Raw genomic sequence first — 24,775 nt, forward strand, 5'->3', positions numbered from 1 at the left:
ACATTTACAAAAGCAACTGAATTTTTTTCAAATGAAATATATTCGCGATTCAATCAAGCAAAGAACTCAACAAGGGGTGAGATGCGAATTGAAATTTAAAATTCACCATAAAATAAAGTTGTCGTTTTTACATGCAGAGCATAATTTCATGGTAATGCATTCTGGTGTATTTTGTGTCAAAACACGTGTATTAGTGTAGTATTAGTGAAGTATATGCAAATCGGCAAGGGTTGAAAAGGGGCGAGACTCTTGGCTCGACGGGGCGGGGGGTGTAATTAATTTTTATTGCGAGCGAGCAGTCGCAGAGAGATGTGTGCATGTGATGTGGGTGAGCGAGCGAGTGTATGTGTGTGTGTCATTTCGCTGCGCGCGCGTTTCGAGTGAGAGAAAGAAAAAAACGGGAGGAAAGGACGAGGAGGCACGCAAGCCGATCGTTTCGAGGGATAATTTTTGTTGCTCGCCAACCCCCTGGCTGCGCGGGCAAAAAGGCCACCCACCCTCTTAGCTGCTCCGGGGCCAAAGACACAAAAAGACACTCTGCGAGAAAAATAACGCGTGTGCCCCTTGATTTATGACTCGGCGTCGGACGAGACCGCACAAACGACGCGGCGACGACGAGTGCGCGAGAGTCTCGCAAAGTAAAAGCTTCTTTCTCCCTTTGGGCCGCTCGTCCGCCGCCGACCACACCGCAGAAAGGAAAAGTGAGCCATGGCAGGGGTGCCGATGAAATGGTGTCGCAATAAAATTAATTTTAAGCAGAAGATTGAACATTCAACAATTCTCTTTCGACACTGCAAATTCAATGGTTGAAAACATACAGAAATTTTACAAAGTGAAAACATGCTTATTCATCATGAGTATGATATGATACCAAAAAAGGTAAAATTAAAAAAGGCAGAATTTTATAAAATTAATATCAATCAAAAATTGCACTGAGCTCATTGATATTGGTAAATAAAAATGGTGAATCGAGAATTTCCTTTAGTTGTCTTTTCTATAAAGTTCTTGTTCACAGTTGCGTACAGATTTTAGGAACAGTGGTGATTTTCACATTAATCCAAGAGAACCAATAAATTGAGAGTTCGCGTTTTCATACTGCTTTGTAAACCAGGAGACATGAAGTGTGTGGCTATCACTAAACAGTTAAAAGATCAGTTTTTGGAATTTTTGAACCCATTACAGCGTGAAACATTTTTTTAAGAAAATGGAGATATTACAATTTTTAAATGTTAAACATATACATGAATTCAGGACTTTATTGAATATCGGAAATATATATGTATATACTCAAAAAATTCATAAGTCTTAAGGAGGGGAAAGTTCAATTTTAGTGATTTTAATGTATCCAACTGTTGCAGAACGATAAAAAATCAGTATTATTTTCAAATTTTGTTAAGAGGCCTATAATAAAAAGATAAAAATGCATTGTAAAATTATTTTTGGTCATTTTTTAAATATTTTAAGGGTTCTATTTTTATCTTAAATTCTGATAAGATATTTTATCATCATTTCTTTATTAAACACTATCATGTGTACAACGAAGTAAATATTACAATTTGCATTTTATTTAGCTGGGCACTTTCCAGCTTGTGTCAGGCTCATCTTATTTTTATCACAACTAAGGAAATGGTAAAAGTCTATACTCTCATCACAAAGTTTACACACACAAGTAGGTAGAGTTTCGCTATGGAATTCTGTTACTTTACATAGCAAAAAGTGGAAGCCGTGACAGGCATGGCGCGTTATCATGTGTCTATTCGCATAACACACATCTTTCCACCTCTGGTCGACCATCGCGGGCGTATCGAAAAACCCCGGCTCAATCCGGAAAATCTTGAACCACTGGTTTTGGATAAATTTACTGTAATTTTCAGTGTGAGGCAGAGAGAATTTAGCAGACAAATCCTCAATAAAGAAGCTAGCGTCAGCCAGTTTATAGGCGAGTCTTGATTTCATATATTTGGACAAGCCGAGTGCTCTCTTTAGGAATCTCGACTTTACAGACTCTAGTTTTGCAAAATCACTTAATGTTAAGTACGGCCAGAAAATCTGGACGCCATAGCTCACAATAGGCGCAATCGCAAGGTCAAAGAGCTTTAAGGCCGTCTTGATAGATAATAAGATATTTTACGATGACCAATTTTAAAAATAAATTTATTTAATATGGTACCCCCTAACGAATAAAATCAGTTATGCAGTAGGGATCGGTACTCGCGCCAAAAACGATATAAAAAATCTTATATTGATATGATATTCTAAATATCTGCGATGATATTGATATTTTACACCAAAATATCAAGATATATCAGATATTTTTCCGAAATATCAGCTGATATTTTCTGATATTCAAAATATCAACGATGATATTGATATGATATTAAAATATCATATCAAAATTGATATATCAAAGTTGATATACCGAACCCTATTATGCAGCACAAAAACGTGACCAAAGAGGCATCAACCTTATTCAAAAATTAACAATCCACAAATTGTTGCTGAATCTATGCCATATTACATAATTATATAATTATGTTTTCGTGATTAGCTTTAGTCTTAAAATCGACCTTGTCCATTTTTGCTTTTCAAAACAAACTTACCATTTTTTGGTCTACCGCAATTTAAAAAATTTAAAGCATTTATATTTTCTCATATAAAGTTGCCGCTTGTCCCAAATACAGTTTAAATGATATTTTCTTAAATGAAAACGAGCCTTCCTAAAAAAATCATACAAAAATCATACATGGCGCTCTTTATATGTTGCAGTTGAAACGCAGGGCTGCCCATCTCTTGAAGAACGTGCTGCCGAGACCAGCAAGGGTGGGTGGGTACGCACGTAAGTAGTCGAGGGCCAAAGAAATGGCACACTGGAGAACCGCGGGGAGGTTTTGGTGGAAAAGTGGCGCTGGATGCACGCTGCGGTGCCGGTGGCGAAGAAGAAAGGGGCAGGCAGGTTGGCGGCGGGCGATCAAGCGCCGAGCGCGGCTGATCACTCTGCACGCGACCTCCTCGCCGCCCGCCCGCACCCGCCCCCGATGGCCTCGTCGGCCCCCACGGACCCCACAGCATGAGGTCCAAATCGGTCGCCAGGAGACTGCTCTCGCCGACACTGGACACCAAGGGTGAGTGCCTTTTTGTTAATTATATATATAAATTATAAAATAAATTTTATTTGAAGATTTGATTTCTTATCATAGGTTGGCGTTTTTTTATTTTGTTTTATCAATTTAATTTTATTTCTAAGCAGCAAATTATTTTTATAACTGGTGGGTTTAGTTTATATTTTATTGTGTTTATTGATCATATTTAATGTACAATAGGGGCATGTTTTTATTTATTCTTATTACAAGTCCTGAAAATGCAAAGTAATTTAATTTATTGTGTCTCATTTTAGCAACTGTACTTTTTTTTTAAAAAAAAATGGATATTTTAATCAAATTGAAATATTGCACCCCATTTGCATGCAAATTACTTAATGCCATCGATATCTCAGTGTCCCAACAGCATTTCTTTTTTTTCCAGAGCCAATTGAATAAAAATAAGTAGATTCAGACCGGAACAAAAGGCATTTGGAAGTAATAAATAATATAAAGTGAAGCAAACAATGCAAACCATACATGCTCGGTTTGAAAAGGAGGCAGCTTGCTTGCTTGCTTGCTTCTGCGGCGACTTTGCGCATGCAATTTTTTTTGCCCACGCGCGCGGTGCGGAGCGCAGGGAGCAAAGGGTCGGTGGGTGGTTGGGCGGTCGGGTGGGTCGGGGGATGAAGCGACCGCGGGGATGAGGGATGAGATGAGGGAGGAAGGGGATCGATGGAGCCTGTTGGTCGGTCGGCGGGTTCATCTCGGGCTCATCGCCAAGCGAAGAAGCGGCCGGGCCAGCGCAGACTCGAGGGCGTGGCGAATAAGACACACCGCATCAACCCCGCTCAAGCCCAACGCTGGAGCATCCAACCCCCTCCACAGGCCCCTCGCTGCCCCCGGGGGCCGCATTCATATTGCGAAAAGAAAGAAAGAAAAAGATTATTGTGTGTAGTTATGTAACATCTTATTGGGAACAACTCGATTTACCATCTTCATTGTTGAAATTTGCAGATCTTCACCTGCTGGTGGGTTTGATTTAAAATGCTTGAAACTTTTTAAATAAAATAAAATAATTTTAAAAAATAAATAAATAAATAAACGTACTTGATTGAAACAGATTCAGCAATGGAAAATAACTTAGAAATTATCAAAGTTAGGAACACATGTTCTGTGATAAAACGAATTCATTTTTATGAAATAATCTATAACGCGATTGTGACACTTTACATAAGATTCCAGATTTACCACAACATCCTTCTGCTAGAGAAATTTGTAAGCTGAAAGGATTTTATATTCAGATTTGATAATAAAGCAGTTTACTATGTCATCTATTTTAAAAAAGATCTGGTCATATAACTCCTCCTTTCTTCTTAAATCCAAATAGTATCCCTGTGCTAAATTTTGCTTGACACCACTTTAGATTCAAAGTAATTTTTACTGCGGATTAGTAGAGCATCTATGTCCTATGCATCCACAATCCCAAAACCACAACGAAATAACAAAAAATCGAATTGGGAAACAGTGAAACTATTAAAATTATCATAATTTTCCGTTTTTTTTTTAAATTTTATTTTGCAATATATGGCCATCACAGTTAAGCACAGCAGGGCTAAAATCTCAAAGGTTCACCAGAATTAGGATACTTTCGAAAATCTGACCCTCTGTTATACTCGAAACAAGAGCAGCTCGTGCAGGATTAAATTTCACTTCTAAACTCTCGCGATAGCAACTCCAAAAATTGGCATAGAATTTTATGGGTTTTATTTTTTAAAAATTCTAAGGATTCTTGTAAAATTGGAAGGCTATAGGTCATGGAGGTCATGCGCGACAAGTGACTATGACCTTTGACAGCAGATTTTTTCAATTAAAAGGATTTTGTTTTGGGTCTTAATTTAGTTTGTTAGGAAGGGGGACCAATTTTTGTTACCAATTATCACCATTTTAATGATTTTTTAATTGCGAATTAAGACTTATCTATTTTTATCGGGTCCCAAACTCAGGATATCACCTCATTTTATTTTTAAGGAAAATTTGTGTCACTTAAAAATCTAAAAAGGTTTTCCTGGAGGTTGCGTGAGTTTTTTTGCGTAGCAACTTGACATTATACATTCTTCTGTCAGCGTTGTAGTCTGTTTCTCATTTTTTGCTGCTGACGAGAGAGGAAAAATGATCCTCTTTGCGGTATCCTCCCTTGGGAAAGCGTCGTGGGTGTCTTTGGAGGTCAAGCAGGTGGGTGTCATAATCCCCATCTCCGCAGTATTAACGACTAAAGATGAAATATATTAAGTGTTGGCGTTTGTATTTCTTGTGCTTCATCATTTCACAACCCCTCTGGACTGACTGTCACATTGTCTACATTTATGACAAATAATTAAACCACAAGGTTTGTACCTTGAATTCTCAAATAAAATGATTTCACGGGATATGATTCTGGTAGTTAACAGAATTTGTAATATTCTCAGGCAATGTTGTATTAATCCTTCCGTGCCTAATAATTCTAAAACGAATCATTCAGTTGTCTAAGTGAAATAGGTTACTGCGAGCATCCCATTTATCTCAAATTTTTTCAGTTTTCAGTCAGACCTTAAAAATTATTGCAACCTCGACAGCACGGATAATATTTTTGAAATTAAATGTGGTCATTAACTTCGCATTTAAATTAAAATATTTGTTTATTTCATCAAATAATTTTCATTCGCTGCGCTGATCCTTCGTCAGTTCAACCTTCAATTAATTCCCCAATAATAAAAAAAATATCCAAGGGTGGAGCAGCGGCTCACTCAGACAGATAGATAAATATCGATAAATCCATTGATCATGCAGAGCCGGTTGTACAATAGAAAAGATGCTCCCCGCTATTTCAGCCAAGCACACAAAACACGTGCCAGTCTGAAGCATTTCCATGTTGAATGAAAGACAAAATACTCGTGGCAGACGAGCCCTGGTCAAATGAAAAGAGGGAAGATTCGTTTTTTTCTAATGAGAGAGACCGGATGTGTTAGGACGCGAGAACAAAAAGTAGGGTAGAGGAAGAAAGAGAGGCAGGAGAGAGGCAAAGATGCGCGTCGTTTATACAATCCGTCGGTTATTTGCGTTCGGTGGCTGGTATATTATTATTCATAAATTTTACATGATTTCTTTGATCTTCAGCAACAAACAGCAATCAGGGCCGGTCTATAAAATAGTTACTTTAATTTTGCAAAAATATTTTTTTATTTTGATTTATTTTTGTTTGCTGAACATGATTCAGGGCTGGAGGAGTTGACAATCAATAAAAGCAAATTTATGCCCTTTTCCCCGCCCCTCGCAGGCCTCAGCATGCATTGACATGTATTATTATTTTCCGCCGCTGACACGCGGATCATTTAAATAATTTGATTAGCCACGGCAACTTTATTGCATATTATTGTCGAAAGCGAGTTGAGCAAAGGCAGGGATAAGATAGAAGTTCCGACCGAATTTCGTGCTGGCGATGCGGCCTTTATTTATATATTCCGGCAGAGACATTTTAATCTGTCAGCTGCGCATATTTTAAGCCTTTTATTCACCCGATGAAGACGCCGCCTGCCCACACGTACAACCAAACAGCGGGCATATTATAATATTTTGTTTATCTTCTAGCGTGGCGAGCTTGAAATTTATTTGCTCCACGCTGCAAGCAAATAAAATGTCAAAATTTGGCCGCGCGGGCAGGGGACGAGATAATTGGTCGGATGAGTTATGCGGCCGCATTTGCATCTCCCCTCGCCCCAATTGAGATGTATCTCTACCGGCGATTTTTCACTGCAGATAATTGTTTTCCTGTATTTTTTCACAATGTACATAATTGGATCCTACACGCAAGTAATTTTTAGTAGCCACTAAGATTGTAATAAATAAAATCCACGTAACATACAAAATAAAAGGTAATCTATAAAGCACAAATGTCGCGATAGATGTTGTTATTTACCAGAATCAATTATTTTTGTTGAGTTTATGATGAATTAAATCCGAATTTTGTCATCATTCCAACTCTAACCAAACAACATGATACACAAATGTACATATCTTGTGAATTTCATAGAGACTTAGCGTCGTCTAATTTTTTGCAGCACTGACAACGATAACATAATTATATATATTATTTTATATGGTCAGACAAAGATTTGTCGGTCTGCATATCGCCTTAAGTAGACAAAAATTATAAAATTACTGGTAAACGTTTACTTTAAACTAAAAGCTGTCAATATTTTCACTTACAGACCAAAGATGTTAAAGTTCTAAAAATACGAAAGGAAATTTTCTGTTTCTTGGCGAGTTCGTAACACTCAAAATGTATTGAGAGATAAAGTCATAATTTCGGAAAAGATACATTCATTTGCTGAATATTTGCTCATATGCTGAGACGAGATCATAAACCGACTTTTTAACTTTGACAACGGCTAGAGGTATAGCAAAAACGACTAAAATGATCAAATGTCTTAGCAATTAATTTTTTAAAGTCACAATTTCACAGAGAAATCGAATTCATGAATTTTTAGTGCTCCAAATTTGTGCTCATTCTGAATTATTATTTTACGATGGAGACTCGAAATTATTGTTCACCTTAGGTCAGTCCTCCGCGGTTACCTTTACCCACTCGTTCTGACTTCATGCAGTCATTCAATTTCACAACCCATCGTGTATTAAGGCACTGCTGAAGGGGTATAGATTTTCATAAGTGAGCTAGCAAACAATATGGTATCGATGCGCGCGATAGCAAGGGGCATGTTGTTCTAGTGGTTGTTGTTCAATTACTCGTCTGCACACGGTTTTCGTATTGTAATGAGAGAAAGAGCGGATCGGATTATTATTTCTGTTGTTGTGGCAGAGTGCATGTGGCGGTCGAGAGGAGCTTCTTGAATCGCGAAAGAGGAAGCAGCTCTCGAGAATGTCTACGCAAACAATATATTAATGAAATCAAAGTCGCGTCACTCACTCGCATGCATATGGGTGTGTATGTATATATATACTCTCTCTTTCTCTAGCTGAGAGAGTCAAAAGAGGGAAAAGCAAGCAGGGAATGAAAAGCGACGAGACTGAGCAGCAGTGGCCAGGTGAATCTATACGTATGTGAGAATGCACCATGTGAAAAAGCGACCGAGAATTGTAAAAGAAAAGTCGACTCTCAACGGATGCCGATTTTTGAAGAGCCTCTCAACATCTCTTTCTCTGTTTTTGACTCATCGACGCAACAAAAGCAGCAGCGCGCGGACGGCAAATTTTCAAATGCAAAAGCACTAATTCATATATATTATTATATGCTTTACTTTACGTACAAAAGAGGCTTCGTCCGCGCTGTGAGAGCCATTTTCCGACTCTTCAGCTCGTCGTTGTCAACCTTTGGGACAACGGAAATTTTATAAAATATCATTACCGCAAGTATTTACAAGGAAAACCTCAAGTTTTAGCACAAATTACGTTAAACAAAGTAGCTGGATAGCAGAATTTTTTTATTTTTATACGATATAATTTTAAAAAAATAAAAGAAGGCCAAAAAGGGCCCAAGCTCCTCTATGCGGCCATCCGGGCCCCATTCGCTCAGGGATGTTATTGGGCTCCGGTGAGCTCATAGCCCACTGGAAGAGCTGAGCAGAGGTTCTTGTAAAAATAATAACTTTTTATTTGTGCTTCTTTGATATTGAGCGTAATTTAAACCACGCTGGTCAGAAATATTTTATTTTTTTCAACTCCCAATTAATTTTTGTGGAATTGCTGTAAATATAAATTTTATTTAACGATTTCCTACGTCAGACGGACGAGGACGCAAGGCTAAGACTGATAAAATAATGATCGTTTTAAGCACCGACGAGCGAGCTCATGTGCAAATCTACGCTTTGCGATTTCCTCTCGCGCGAACATGCACCGGCAGTAGACATAATGAAGAATACGTATGGAAACTCGCGTCACTGTTTGAGCGGGAGTAGCGTGGAATATAAATTATTTCAGCGCACTCATCCATTTAGGCCATTTGAAAGAGCGCAGAAAAAAGCGAAAAATGAGCAAAAAATAAATGCACCCTTCCACTGTGTGGCGGCGGTCGTCGTTGGCGGTGTGCTGCTCTGTTCTCGTTTGCTCACAGTTCCTACAGGGTGGCCCACAACACCAAGCATTATTATTGCTATATGGACGTTAGCAAGTTAAAGTGACAATTCACGATACGTGTTCTATCAAAAGCTACAACCGGAGAAACAGCAACATTAAAAGGCAGGAAAATTCTTGAGCTATGCTGATGTTTCAGAATGTTATTGTTTCATTCGAATGTTAATAATATTTCTTTGCGATGTTTGTTTTTCAAAGGAAATTTTCCATGAACTCTCCATCATAAATTAATTTCGCCTTTGGCAAACGGGGGCCATAACAGCAGAGTTTGTCGCAGACCTATCAAAACTGTCAAAATAAATTATATATTACGTGAATTTTTTTAATTATTCTATTGTTAATTTCGAGAACTTACATATTATGCGTTACTCTTGCTCTACTTAAGGGACGTGAAGCGCAGTTTTTTTCGGATTGACAAGGTAAAAATTGAATTTGATCGTTCAATTACAAATCTTTGCTATATCCGGTTCATCCAAATTGCTTATACAACAGTGACTTACTTTTGATGATATAATGGCATAGTAAAAATGCCAGTGGAAATAATTTAAACGGTTCGTTTGATTTGCTTGAGAACTGTCGCATAGATAAAAAAATAATCATTCGAAAGAAACTGCCTCACACATAGATATCAATATAGCAAATAAAAGTGTAAATTATATATTTGTTAAAGTTTTATCAATCTTGGAAAAGGATTTTTGGACCCCCATGTGTGCGATTGCAAACGTTGTGGTGCGGTTGTTAGCGCGGCGGCCCAGAGTTTGTTCCTCTCGTGGCACAAACCACGCGTTAACGTATTTAATGTCGACTTAAATCTGGCGGAAAATCGTCAGAGTACCCTCTTTTGGCTTCTCTCTCTCTCTCTCTCTCTCTCTCTCTCTCTCTCTCTCTCTCTCTCTCTCTCTCTCTCTCTCTCTCTCTCTCTCTCTCTCTCTCGCAGTGTGTGCTTACTGGAAAATCAATTGCAATGTATATAGAGAGGAGGAGCGGTGTAGGAGGAGGCATCATTAAAAATCAACCGCTGGCACAAAGTCTTGTCGTTTGCGACGTGCAAGTAAGGTCGTCCTCTCTCTCACACACTCATGGCTTTTCCTCTAATTGACGAGAAGTGGGCAATCGGGCGGAAAATTGACGCTTCTCAGCCACAGCGTAGATTTCGTCACTCCTAATTGGACACGCGATCTGAGAAAAGCGCTGGAAAAACGGAGACGCTTGAAAAAAACGGAGGAGGAAAAGCCAATATCGTCTGGAGTTGAGGGAATGAACAGCTCATTTCTGTCCTTTGAAAGAGCTGTTAAAAAAGCATCGTCCGAATAGAGCTAGAAGGAGAGAGAAAAAATCAGTCGATAATTGCGTAATGTGGGAATCCAGATGCTCTCCAAAATGAACGGGAAAATCCAGCTAGAATATTTCCTAAAGTGAGCAAAAAATCACCCCTTTTCACGAATCAGTACTCGCGAAACGCGTTTGAAAGCGAATATTGCGTCTGGGTCGGGGCATAAGAAGCAGGATGCACCGCCGCTTCTATTCTCTTTATTATTTTTGCATGAATGCGGGGATTACCGTGCGTTGTGCAGAAACAAACAAAAGGCTTTTCAGCCACTATGCGGAATTCTTATCTGTTTTTGTCACTCTCGTCCAGCATCGCTGCAAAAAGCTTCCCATTCAAGCCGATCCCATTCAACGGACATGCTCCATTCAACAACGCCTTGTGGGAAGATTCTCCATACTGCACAGACACTGGAATTCTTTTGTCTATACTTAAGGGGTTAAAAGTGCGGAAAATCCTGCTGCTGCTTCTGCTCAATTCCGGTCGGAACTATGCGTGGAGAAAATAAATTCGGTGGAATGTGAAGAGAGTGCGTGATTATTTTCCCGATTGATTTTAACGAGCTGTCGCGCCTCCTCACTCGTTTCGGGACTCTATTAATGCCCCTTTCATTGTTTTATCGTCTGTCGTCGTCGACGATTGCGTGATGATGATCGTTTTCTATTATCACGTGCTGCAGATGCCGTTCGAAAGACAATAAAAACGAGCCTCTTTGTTTTACGACGGTGGATCTGAGAAAATTGGAGGGGAACGGAATAAGTGCTGAGAAAAGAGAGCTCTCGCTTAAACGACAATCAAATGGATTTATCGATTTCCATTTTTCGGAAGATGATGAGGGGAATCTTCAGGCCATTACCAATATGAAAAATTGTGTCACTCTGAATAATTTCGATTGGGTGAAAAAATACACGAGCAATAAAATATTTTAAATGGTTCATACGGTGGAAAATTATTCAATATGGTTGCATCCTCCCCCAACGGATAATAAATGCAGATCGCTCTGGATCAAATTATAAAAACTAGGCGAGCAGGATCTCAATTTGATAATCGTGTTATGTAAAAATCAAAAGGGTAGGCGTGCGACAGGATTAGAGTGGAAAGGAAAGCTTGGATATAATTCGAAAAATCGTGATGTTGAAAAGAACCGTTGACGCGCGATGATGTGCTCATCTTTTTCAATTTGCCGACCGCGCGCACACAGATGGATGCGTCTGTCTCACTCGCGGGATTTTTGTTTGACCCAGCCGCTTCCGCCGCGGCCGGTCCACCAGCATCCCCCTCACGCTCGTTCGAACCACGCGGTCGGCAGCAACAATGGGTGTTAGAGCACCTGGATGCTTTGTAAGCAGCGTGAATATAAGTGTCAATGTTTGCTTTCATGTCTCGCTGCTATCAGGGATTTCCCTGATCATGGGTGTCATCCCTGATATCATCTCCAATGTTTTACAAATGTTTTTGCCCCTTTAAGTCGGCAGTTATAGAGTGAGGCCAATTTTTGCCGGGAAACCTTTTCGAACCAAGCCGCACGAATTCTTAAAAATCTTTTACTTTTAAATATCCTTGCTGGTGTCACAACTTTACTCAGCTAGCTTTGAGGCTTTTGTCACGTTTCATGCGACAACAGTTGCCAATTGAACGATTTAACAGTTGGAACTATTTTATCGAGACAATATATATGTTTATTCTTTTTTGATCAAGAGGAACAGTTATTATGTATTGTGCTGGAGGAGAATGCAGGTTGTTAATCTGAATGGCAAGCTGCAGCCAGCCAGCCACCCGTTATGGAGATGTCTTATCAATGAAAAGAGAGGGAAGACCAGTAGTGAACAAGAAAGTCCAGGATGAAAAAATTACTCAAGGAAAGGTGCTCGGCAAAAGGCAGATGGCACGAGCGACGGTGCTGTACGCCCACTTCCTCCTTGCCGTTCACCCTCTCTATCATCCCTCAAATCATTTCCCTTTCGCGAATCAAAAGGAAATCGAAACTTTTCCTCCTTGACACACTTCGCTTTCACTCGATACACATATAAATACAATCATATAAATGTCTGATAAACGTTCAGAACAGACTCAATCTTGACGGTAAAGATGCATTTTCAAATAAATAATATTTGTCCTTTGTTAACCACAATATTTTGTGGATAGTGAATACTATGCAAACAAATATTAAAATATATCTTTCGGCAGTAAGTTATGCACAGCAAACAGGATCATTAATACAAATATAACACGTCCCATCTTTGTTCGAATAAAAAATTAACTAACTGGGAACGATTAGTCAAATCAAACGCTCAAATTTACCGTGCGTAATATGCACATGAAATAAAATATCAGTCCAATATTCTGAAACTATATCACATTTTTTTGTGTTTTCTGTGTCAAACACGTCTCTATTAAGAGAGGATTTTTCGAAACCTTTCAATATTTTTAATTGAATAGTTATAAAACTAAAGTGAACTATTTTATCATTTTCTGAATTGTGAACAAAAATGTTGGACTGAAACTTGCTAGATGAAACCTAATTAATGCCCCAGTTGTACACGTTTCAAAGTTTAATAAATGTTGCATCAACGATAGTATTAGTAACGCACTAAGCATACTACAATATATTAACTATTACACTGCAAGTATTGCACAATTTGCTGCTTCTCTAACAATCATAGTTCTTGTTGCTAAATACTTTGGAATGCTGTACTTTCACAAAACTCCCCGCAGAATTCACTTTTGAAACCACCGTGTGGCTACTGCATTCGAAGCAAGAAATCGGAGTGAAAGCGATAAGAGCTATTTTTTATCTATACCCAGAAAATAAGGTCCCAGCTAGCTTACATTTAATATTGTTTCAGTCTCATAAAATGCGGCGCAAATTAGTTGTCTTTTCGATTTCTTTGAGCTATAAAATCTTTTATTTTTGCCATTCTTTTTTCAGAAATGTCAAAAGCAATATTTTCTCTGTTGTTTTTGATCATCTATTTTACAAATTAATAACGTGAGAAAGACTTAGGCACAGCAACAGATCTTGCGAGGACGATTGCGGTATATTTACGACGAGAAAAGATGGCTGCCGGTGGGGTGCTTTATCTGTTTCGACTCGGTTTGATTGATTGCTCTCGACTGCTCTCGAGCGAAAGAGAGAAGAAACGCGTAGAGTTGGCCCTGGCGATGGAAAACGAGCGGGAGCGAATTACGCTCTCGTGCACTTTGGTGTGCGCGAGCACTTAACCCCCGACCGTCTCGTTTCGAAAACAAAAATGCAACCACATCCCGGCTCGACGATGCAATAATTATGATGTGCGCGCGAAAGGGGGCTGGGAGTTGAGCGTGGAGAGCAGTTGAACTGAAATGCGAGTTCAAGAGGCGACATCGAACCCTTTTCGATGCTACCAACGCAGCGCGAGTGAGAGAAGTGCTGCTGCTGCGTGCCTCGAATAAAACGACGATTTCGTCAAAAATAAAAGCGGAGGAATTAAAACGTTCCCCCACTTTCCCAAGCTATTAGCAAAAGACCAATTGAGCATTTTGGGAAGCAATTCAAAATACATTTTAATATTTAACTTAGGAAATGATTGCTTGCTCTAAACATCCAGAGAAAAAAGCATCTCGCGTTGATTATTGTTTGTAGCTTTGGCTGGAGCGACGCATTAGTCGCTCGTCTCTCGTGATTTATGCGCTCGCGTTTCGTGGACAAAAAGATGAAAAACGAATGTCACGCATTTCACCCCTCGCTGGGCTAATGCAACCCCCGTCCACCCTCCGAACGGGACGGCAGTAATTTTCACCTCTCGCGCGCGCACGCGGAAGCGAAATGGAGACATGGGGCATTTGCGGCAATAAAGAGATGATGGAAAATTATGTGATTCTATAAATAAAAGGCCGTGTTATTGGCCTGGCTGGATGGCGAGCGGACAAGGGGATGAATAGTAATCGTACCCTCTCCCCTTTTTGCGAGTGATGTGTGTGTATATGTGTGTACTGATGTGCTTTGCATATTTTGGCCCCTTAGTGCACGCGCGGAGAAGAGCAGAACGTGTCATGCGATAGTGTTTGTTCTGTGCCACAGCCAAATAAATATAACGCGAGAACAAACTAATTTGCGGCCCGCATTTTGGCTGCACTGAAAGACGCGCATCTGCGCTTCTCGCTTGTTTGCTCGCGCGCACGCATATGCACGTAATTGTTTGCGGCGCCCTTTCCACTTTTTGCGCTCAGCTTATGTCCCAGCACAGCAAAAAAGAAAGAAAATCAATAAACACGATTTATTGGGAAATGGCTAATGAGGTGTGAGCGGCGTCTTTTTAGTCTGATTCACCACGGCAATAGCACGGATAATAATATACTGCTTCACTGATACTTCTTCGAAATTATTGGTTCAGTGCGCTTCAATTTCAATGTATATTGTTTCATGTTACCATTTATAGTTATCACTTTCCCACAATATGATTTAAATTTTTTTTCTCAGCTGCCATTGTCGCAGCAAAGTTTTGATTGTGTCGTTCACATGGTCAAGTAATTTCCTGTCTAGATAACAAAACTATTTGGTCTGGAGTGTAGCCGCCTATAACTTCTTTTATAGTTAAAGATTCCTTATCAACGTTTTAAATAAAATGACAAAAATAATAAGAAAACTAAATTGGTGCTCTACTTATTTTATTCAACAAACCATAAGAATTGTCCAATTAATAAAATGAAAAATATTTGGCTCGCTTTTTTAAGTCTAACCAGTAAAAAAATTAAATCAGCGTTCATTGAAATCCACGATTAATCTTTCAGGATGCCTTTTGTATGGAATTGAAAGCGTGTAAACAGATATTCGTATCAAAATCACTTCCGGCTTGATTTTGCAAGGGCGCGAAAGTCAATTAGAGTGATAATGTGAGCGGAGAACTGAAAAGGATTGTCGTCGGCGCGTGAAACATCTGCTTTGCGGCACAAATTGAGCCGCGCCCGCCCTTTGCCGGAGAGATAAACGCGTCGTTGTTCGGGGATGAGGGATGATATTGCTACCGGGGGTGGTTTTGTCATATTTGATGTCTCAATTGCGAGCAGGACAAGTTTTTTGCTCTCACATCGCGCACGCCGGCTTTGATATTGTCGCAGCAATAGATTATATTTTCAGCGTGCAGTTATGAAACATAAAACATCTGTCTTTATTATATTATTCCAAAGCAGCGACGCCCGGCCGGCGTCGGAGACTTTATTATTCATATTGCCCCCGCGGCCATTTATCACCGCGCGTAAAACCACCTGAGGAGGAAAATGTGTGTTCGCGCCGCCACGAAATGTCTTTCTCCGCGAATAAATTGAACATTCAGAGTCCCGAGCAAAAAGCATGTTATAGGATGGCTTCAAAACGGAATATTAAAGGAGCCATGCAAAAAAGGGCCATTTCACAGGCAAATCAGGCTATATCAAAATGGCAAAAGAATCCGCCAAATGGCGCACTTTGAGTCTTTCCTTGTTATAGTCACTATTTAGATATGCAGAAAACACCGCTAAGTACATTAGTAAGGTTTCAATTACTGCGGTATAGGGCACTCCCGCAAAAGCCTTCAGTGCACAAGGGGAAATTAAAAGATTTGACGGACAGAAATATAGACCTTTCAAGTTTTCATATTCCATCTTTTACTCTTTGCAATTTGTATCGTCATTTTACTCTGGATACATATTTCCTTACTCCTTAACTAAACTAAAAGCCAAAGTTTTTTAAAAGCACTTTTAATTTAAAACAAATAACTGTCTCAAAAATTGTCCAGCCTAAATATTGTTCCTAGAGTTCATATCTTAAAAATCCAAAATAAGGTACGATATTGAAAGAATCGCCTCTGAATTCAATTTTTCACTGCATCAATAAATTTCAATAAAAATAATGCAGACTAAAAAATCCTTCATTATCGGTTTCTAGTTATAGGGCTGCAGAGATTTATAGGAAATCTATTTTTTATTTCCCTCATTACTATAGTGTAAATTTCAGAATGGACACGTTTCTTTCGAATTTTCGATATAAACACTCAGTGCGATAAAACATAAAAACTATATTTTTTAAATCACATTACAAAGGGATGGGGTTGGCATAGGGGGAGGGGGATAAGGTGATGAATTAAGAAAAAGTGCACTTTGCGAAAACGGCGCTTTGTCGGCTGCGATGAGGAGCGCCGATGATGCTGCCATAAATCGAGCGTGGGCCGTAAAAAGCGGGGGGCGCGAACACGAAAATGCAATTTGCGCGCGCTCTCGTGCCGGTCGGTTGCTTCCGACCGACTCATACTCTTCTTATACACGCGTTTTCCCGACATGCAGATTCGTCGTTTGGCGGCCGCGACTGATAAGCCTGACAAGCCGAAAAAACACAGCAAAGCCAGTGAGTCGGGGGTGTTAGCTTTGAGACGCGCAGAGGAAATTAGTCTGCCACTGCATCTCGCAGATAATCCGAAGCCAATAAGTTGCTCCGTGCGCCTCGGAGCGCACGCAACTAGGTTTTTTCCTTACGCCGAGCACGCGATACGCCTCCCTAAACACACACCCTGAGACTTTGAGAATCGAGAAGTACGCCAGTCGAATAAGGAACCAATTACCTTGATCAGTGATTTTGCAATTCATTATCTTTCTAACCTGCTATTTGAAAAAACTGAAAAAATCACAGTTAATTTAAATTTTTGAAAACTAATACTCTCCGCACTGAGGATAAATTTTTCACTCAAGATCAATATAAAATTATTCATTATAGCTAAGTAATTATTATTAAAGATTAAAAGTGGAAATAATTTATTTAAAATTAATTACCATCTCTAGCCAATTTAAATTCATTAGAATGGAAAGTGCTCTTTTAGTTAAGCTTGACATCAAGGTTCAACATTCTTTCCGACAGCTCTACCCTCTCACGCGCAGCCAAGTTTTGCTCGCGAGCAGAAAGTTAGGATGAGCACGTGATCGCGCGAATAAGTGATGGTTTTACTGCAGTTAATTGGCCCCGCGCTCGATTATTATCGCGTGCTGGCTGCTCATCGCCTTTTGCGCCCTTTCTTTGCAGCAGCGGCCGGCACGAGCAAAGTACACACTTAATTTCTCCCCCTCAGCACACACACGTTATACATACTGGAGGGACTCTTTTGATACACTTAATACGCTCACTTGGCAACTTGTAAAACACGCCGGCGGATCCTCTTCGAATAAATAATCGCGTCTATCTCTCACTCAACAGAGGACGTATTTATATCAATTTTGACTGTAAACAAGAGGGAGACGAAAGCACTTGAACGAATTCACGCGATCGTTTTATGGTGAGGCAGGTTTATTTACAGGCCCTCCCGTGAGCAAAATTTTCAATTTCTATTTGAATAATAAAATTTCTCTACGTCAGGAAAAAAATAGTTGTCACTCAAACAATAATTATATACTTTGTCCCTTCGACTTCCAACTTGTCTTCCCGTGGATGTCAAAAATCTATTTCTGCCCCCTAAAGCACCCGCGTGTATTCATTTGAAAAAAAGCTAAGAATTAAGTTGGGCCCAGCAGCATGCGGCGCTGTTTCGTCCGCTGTCAAATTATCTGTTTCCTCGCACTCTGCGAGAGTCTAATTCTCCGGTTGCGTGAGTGTCATCTGGCCTCTTTCTTTAGTCGTTCTCTGCCGTTACATTTGGGCAGAAGAAACAGCAGTGGGAATAGAAAAGGGGAGCCGCGCGTGATTAGTGAAAATGTTGAGTCTTCTCGCGCGCACCCCTCGCCGCCAACGAGGGCAAAAGGTTAAGTACAGTGCCAATTAGACAATCAGCCAGGAATGTGAAATATTCATAGCATTCCTTGTAAGAATTGTAAAGCTTTATTAGGATCGTTTTCTCTTATGTTTGTTTTATAAGTCATAAAATAATAATTAATAAATATTCGGTATAATTTAATAATCATTGGCAATTAGAGAAACTTATATGTATTTAAGCTATTGCGAGTCATTTCAAATTCCAAGAAAAAAACTCAGATTCTAAATTCTCAAGTATTGCTCATCTATCTATTTTTAAAGTGTCAAATTACTTGAGCACATTTTCTAGGGGTGTAAAGGTCTCGCCTCCAATTAACCAGAGCGAACACACATGGTCAGCAAACGCAGAGTTTGGTTCGAGGAAATGTGTTCTTATTAAGACACTTCGACGCGCATCTTTCCGAACCGAAGATGCCAAAACACGCGTCGCTTTTGATGGATCGCCATCCTCATTTCCTTTTCTGTTTAGCCGCGGCAAATACAGCTAAATTAGAAACAAACGTCTGCTTGGCGTTAGGAAAATGTGTTGAATGATCTCACTTCTTCTTACGCTTTTCAAGGTTGAAATTTGTTTAAAACAATCATGTCTTAAAAATTCAGTGTGTGAATTTCAAAAGTAAAATTGGATGATTTATTTTAATATTTATTCTCAAATTATATTTTAGATCCAACAGACCAAAGTTCAGTCTCGAAATTTCGATCTGTGTCGTAAATAATTTACTTTTCCCTTGTGGGTTTGCACTGTGGTGAATGCGCGTGTACGCGTGTGTGAAAACAAAGAGCATCCCTGCAAGTAGCCCCTGCCAACAGCTTTGGCGCTGTGAATTAATTTGTCACTATATTTACTCTCTTCTCGCACATCTCGCCGCTGCACGTCTCGTGAAAGGCTCGAATAAACCCACAACGAGAGAAGCCGTTCATTTCAGCTAATGAATCTGTCTTTTGTGCGGCTGCTCGCTCAATCTTTCTCCGGTGTTTCCGCGCGTGCAGATGCAATTTCAGTTACAGCGATGACTGCCTTGTATCTCTGTTTCTGTGCGTGTCGTCGCACAATGACACATGTATATGTATTGAACATAGGTGCACATGCACAAAGAGACTCTATATATGCGATATGTCGTTTGGGGTGCTAATTCTCCCGTTTTCGCTTTTATTTGTTTCCTCCTCTGCTCTACAGCGAATGATTTCAACTGCTTCTGTGCGCGTTGGTACTGTGTTATTATTGTTATTGCATCGTGCGGGTAGATACGTATGCAAGGGAGGTGTACGTGTTTCACCCTCCACCCCAGCGAGAAAACGAGAAAATTGAATGTAAGTTCGTGGAATAAATGCCAATCAATCCTAGACTACGCATTATACAATGCCATGGCTGAAAATAAAAAAAAAATTTAATGTGAGATGCTTAAAAAACTACTGTGCATTTGAAACAAGACTATGTGAGCAAACATTTAGCTTTTTAAAATTTCCAGATTAAAACAATAATCATTAATTGATTTATTAACAGTTTGACAAAGATTGCACAGAAAATTCCAACAAAATGCTGCAACATATACTTTTCCATAAACACTTATACCACTGTCAGCAGGGCCGATTCCTCACGAGTTCTGAGCTTTATTCTCTTAGCCATAACTACGGAAAGGGTTTGACTTCGTATTTAGCCAGTCGATAAAGGAAAGAAGGGTCAGTGGTTTGAAATCCATACCTATGGCGGTTTATTGGTGTCGGATGCGATGAGAATATTACACTGCGGCTACCCAAGGGATGAGCAAGGGGAGAGAGCTAGAGGTGGCCCGACTTGACCGGTCCGCCGCCAGCAGGAGAAGCAGAGAGCCTTCGCGGGTGTGTGTGCGAGCGCTCCCCTCCGTGAGGGGTGGTTGTATAACCTGAGACTCTCCCTCCACGCTCCCCTTTGGGCGCCCGAATAGTTTACATTGAATGCTTCGTTACAAATAATATTGATCGTAATATCGTATTGGTAAAACCCTGACAACCACGTATAGTAACCTGGTATATTTTTTATTTAATGTTTGGTTGAAACTAATTAAGACGTAAATCTTTTAAATATAAAAAATAGTTTATACAATTTTTGACGTCCTTTTGTATGATTTTTGGCAAGTAAAAATAAACTTTTTACTCTATCAGAAGTTAAAAACAAAAAAACATGATTTTCTTTATCAAATAACTCTCAATATACAAAGTATATAAATTCATATAGGTATTATATCCCTTTAATAGACCTGAATATCAATTGTTACGGACTGAAGGTACCTTCTAGTCAATATAATGGCGAGGGATGAATCGAATAAGTTTAATAGAAAGATTTGTGTTGGTTATATAGATATTATAAATAATAGTAGGCCATAAGAAATTGGGCAGTTCCTCCTGCAGAGTTGAACTTGAACAAAAATACTCCACTAATTGTAAGTTAGGTAAATTAGCAATAAACAAATATTCCATGAAAATGCGGGAGCAGTCACAGAATTTGCATCGGTGTCGCTCCCTCTCCATCTGCTAAGTTTGTCTCAAATTGAGTGAGAGAGAGTTAATTAAAGCCGCGGCGAGTAAAGGGAAACGCGGGGCGCGGAGGAAGCATGCGGAAGGTGGCTTTTGATTCCGCGCACGAATATTAATGCAGGTCGTAAAGTCGCGAATGATGGGTGACAGATTGCGAGCCACTTTTGTCAAAAAACACGCTCTCTCTCTCTCTCTCTCTCTCTCTCTCTCTCTCTCTCTCTCTCTCTCTCACGCGCGCGCACACACACACACACACACACACCGACGTTTCGCCTGTCGCCGACGCTAATTAAAAGCTGTCTAATTAAGCCTCGTATTTTATTGCCCCGCGTCTCAGGCCTGAATCGCGAAGCAGAATCTCTGCAGCAACTGCCGACGCAGCTACAGGGGCTCAATTTCACTCAGCAGTGCAAAATCAGCCGGTGCAAGTGAGACAATTATTAAAAGCAGGCTGGGCCATCCGCTGGCTCTTATTAAATTTAAGCGTGAGAATGTTCGCGTCATGGCGCTTTCGCTACTCTTTCTCACCCTCGCCTTGCGATTTGCCTTTTCAGTTCACGCTCGTGAGGAAGCAAAATAATCCATAAGTTTGAAAATATTGAATTCACGAAGCTTTCCTAGATTACCCAATGAGGATAATCTCTTTGTAACTTTGCAAGTTCCAAAATTATTGTCGAAAATTTAAAATCAATTGACAACAAGCCTCAACTTTTTTTGTGAAATTCTAATTATTTGGACGGTCAATTATAAAAATTTATTATAGAGACGAACAGCGATATGTTTCCATTGCAATATTGTCCTTGGCAAAATATTATTTTTGTAACACTTCTTCTATATAGACAGATATAGAACGTTATCTATGTTATTCACATTAAAGGAAGCGCAGAAATAAAAAAAAAATATAATTATTTTTAATTAAGCGCGACCGACTTTATGATTAGATTGCCACCGCAAGTCGCTTCCCTTTAAATTAAATTAATTTTCAGACTTTTCAAGATAGACAGTATAAATTGCGTAAGCTAAATATTTAAATAAACGCATTGCTGTCGACATTGTTTTTGTATTATTCCCCAGATTGATAAGGTGTTAGTGCGCGTGCTGCGGTGATCGGAGAGCCGCGTCCTTCCTTCCTCCCTTTCCTCTCTTTTTGCCCTCCACGCGGGCAACCACTCTGCGGCAACAATCGCCGCCGATCAGTCCACGCAACAAAAGTTTTGAGAGAAAGGCTGTAGCGCAGCTGGACCAACTTGTACAATTGCAACGAGCGTGTTTGCTGTTTCTGCGGCATCTCGCGTCATTCGTGGCCACTCGAGGCCGCACACAATGGGCTCGTGAGCAGGTGAGTATTCGCGACGCAAATCCATAATTAGTAAAACAATCGGATCCAGCCCGATCGAATTCATTCTCGACAATCGTTTTCCTATTTATTTGATTGCATCTGCTAACAATCGAGCAGCAAAGTATGTACTTTTGATTATTTTGCCGCTTTGTTTGCTGAGCGAGGGAGGCGAAAAGATGCGAGAGTTCCGAATCGTCGCGACAGCTGCAACTTTTTATGGTGCAACATCAAATGCAATGCTCTCGCGAATAAAAAACGTTAGGTGCGTTAAACTAAAACAAACGACAAGGGATAGAAAACATGCTCCCTAAAAAATTATTTTATTTCTTTGTGGCGTGGAATTGAACGTAAATGAATGAATATAAAAGCATAATCAAAAGCATGTGATGATTTCTATTTTTTATGCCCCAAAAGCATAATCGATTTAAATTTGATTTTTTTCACTCCAATCAGACGACCAAAACATCTCGGATTAAACTTTTTTGTCTTTGGTCCGACTAAGACGGAGGTCTTGTCTCTCTAAATAAAGCCCTTTATGCAAAGCTGAATGCATTGCCCAACTTTAAATATTTTAGAACGTGATTCCGAACTTGATTAGCAGCAGTAACATTGCTCCTTTTTAAGAATTCCTTTTTAAATTTTTAAATCGTTAACTCGTAAGCAAGGAATGAATTCTTATATCCTGTGATATATGATTTTTGAAGACAGTTGTAAGACAGAGGAAAATAAATATCGATGGAATTAGAAAGAATGTAAGAGCTGTGTCAAACTTTTATTATTTTGAACATGATCGATTTCGGACTCGATATGCTTCAGCAAAAAAAAAAATAATTGAAAAACCCAATCCATTTCTATCCGGGAGAGCGTCTCAAATAAAATAGATTGAAGTTGATGGCAGTTAAAGTTTTGGATGACGTTTTCACAATGGCTCTTATTGGCATACGTGAAGCCCGCCCCCGGTGTCAGTTGTCCCTGGCGGCAACAAAAGTGTGCTTTTCATGCAAACAGTGTAGGTCCCAATATGTACACATTCGCGCCGTGTGCAGTGTCAGACAGACTAACTTGCGAGCAGACAGAGAGCGGGTTTCTAATAGTTTTTATTGCCCCGTCCTCTCATTTCATTTGTGATTGCGGGTAGATGCAAAGGGGCGCGGGGATGTTTGCGGCCTAATCCGCGCTCAAACAGCCGTTTGGGCCATGAATACGCGCCCGCTCTGCACGCCGCTTGGGCAAACAACGCGGCCTCTTCAATGTTCAAGCGCCCGGCATAGAGATAGATAGAGGAGGATGCAGCCTAATAAGCCGACTTATTGATCCGAGCCCGCCTGCTCGCTCTATCCTCAAAAGAAGAGACACGCACACGTGCGTTTTATTATCGCCAGCCTGACAGGTGCTGAGAGGGAACCAAAATCACGCCGCATCTCTCCACTCATCGCCGCACATTCCAATTAGTCGCATCGATTACTTATTTTGTATCCCTCTTACGTGATTTGATTCTATAATGGATATTACATGGGCATCGCTCTCGTGCTATTGGTTATAGTTAAAACGGTTCACCGTCAAATCATTATATTCTTAAATCCTTTCATATCTCACTGTCAGATAGTTTTTATGCATTGAATACTAGATATACTAACAGTCACTCATCAAAAGGAGATTAAAATTTGTTTTCATCCTCCTGCATTATTGGTATACGAGGTATTAATTTATTAAAAAAAATTCTAAAAGTAAGTCAATATCAGTGTAATTAACTGAACTTTACATAAGAATAATTATTTAATATTTTGTTATTCTTCAAATTAATTAATTACATATATAAAATATAAATTTCTGATTCGCAACAATTGTTTAAAATGTATTTATATGTTTAATTGCAGTTCAAAGATTTATTTATAAATAAATTATAGTACAGAGTTAACACAATTTTAAATTGTGATTCTGTCCTCTCAAATATGTTTTACTGCTGGTTATTTGCCGAATAACCAGATAAATAATATGTCCAGTTAATCCCAACATGATATAAACTTGTCCACAAACAAATTAGAAATAATATATCATCATTCTTGCTACTATTTAAACAACCCACCTTTCGCACACAAAAATATATTAATTTTCTATTTCATATTTCATCAAACTGATAATCAAAGCCTATAGTTTTTATAGTTCAGTACCTATTTTTTCGATTTTTTTCCTATTGTGAGAGAGTGGGGTAGCTTTCTCAATTCGTTTCAATTTTTAAATAGTGGGTATATAAGTGGAAAAACCTTTAGACAGTCTCTTTGTCAATTATTTCCCCTTTTGCCACAACCTCTGAAAATCTAAGTATAGTTGACTAAATCTATGATGAGCAGAAATGTCTCTTTCTACCCTTTCTACTCAACCGCAGCTGTTTCTTTGCTATTTTTACTTAAATTCGCCGATAAATTCTGTGCACTTTTTCTATACGCTGTCGATGTATTTTCCAATAGAGGTCAAACGCCATAATTTGCTCAAATAAGGAATCCGCCTTTTTTGTGTCGAGTGGGGAAGATTGAAACACGCGCCGCTTGTCCGGTGCCTCATCATCATAAATAAAAAGGTGGCGGCGCTCTATTTGCTCAGCCCTCTCGGCTGCGGGAAAACAAAAAAGGTTGATTTATAGA

The 24,775-nt window shown here is 39.5% G+C and overlaps 1 protein-coding gene across 6 annotated transcripts in view; it reads left to right on the forward strand.

Moving 5' to 3' along the window:
• Nucleotides 1–2,981: 2,981 nt before the first annotated feature.
• Nucleotides 2,982–24,775, forward strand: part of LOC135939936 (histone-lysine N-methyltransferase PRDM16-like) — a 60,637-nt gene continuing 38,843 nt past the window's right edge. For 4 of the 6 annotated variants that reach the window (XM_065484548.1, XM_065484549.1, XM_065484553.1 and 1 more), the window contains exon 1: nucleotides 2,982–3,122. In XM_065484548.1, coding sequence (XP_065340620.1) covers nucleotides 3,068–3,122 — 55 coding nt within the window. In that variant the 5' untranslated portion in view covers nucleotides 2,982–3,067. Of the gene's footprint in view, nucleotides 3,123–21,868; nucleotides 22,134–24,775 lie in introns of those variants that run through there. The other 2 variants (XM_065484550.1, XM_065484554.1) reach the window with 2 other exon arrangements.

The sequence above is a fragment of the Cloeon dipterum genome, chromosome 3, assembly GCF_949628265.1.
Source record: "Cloeon dipterum chromosome 3, ieCloDipt1.1, whole genome shotgun sequence".
NCBI lineage: Eukaryota > Metazoa > Arthropoda > Insecta > Ephemeroptera > Baetidae > Cloeon > Cloeon dipterum.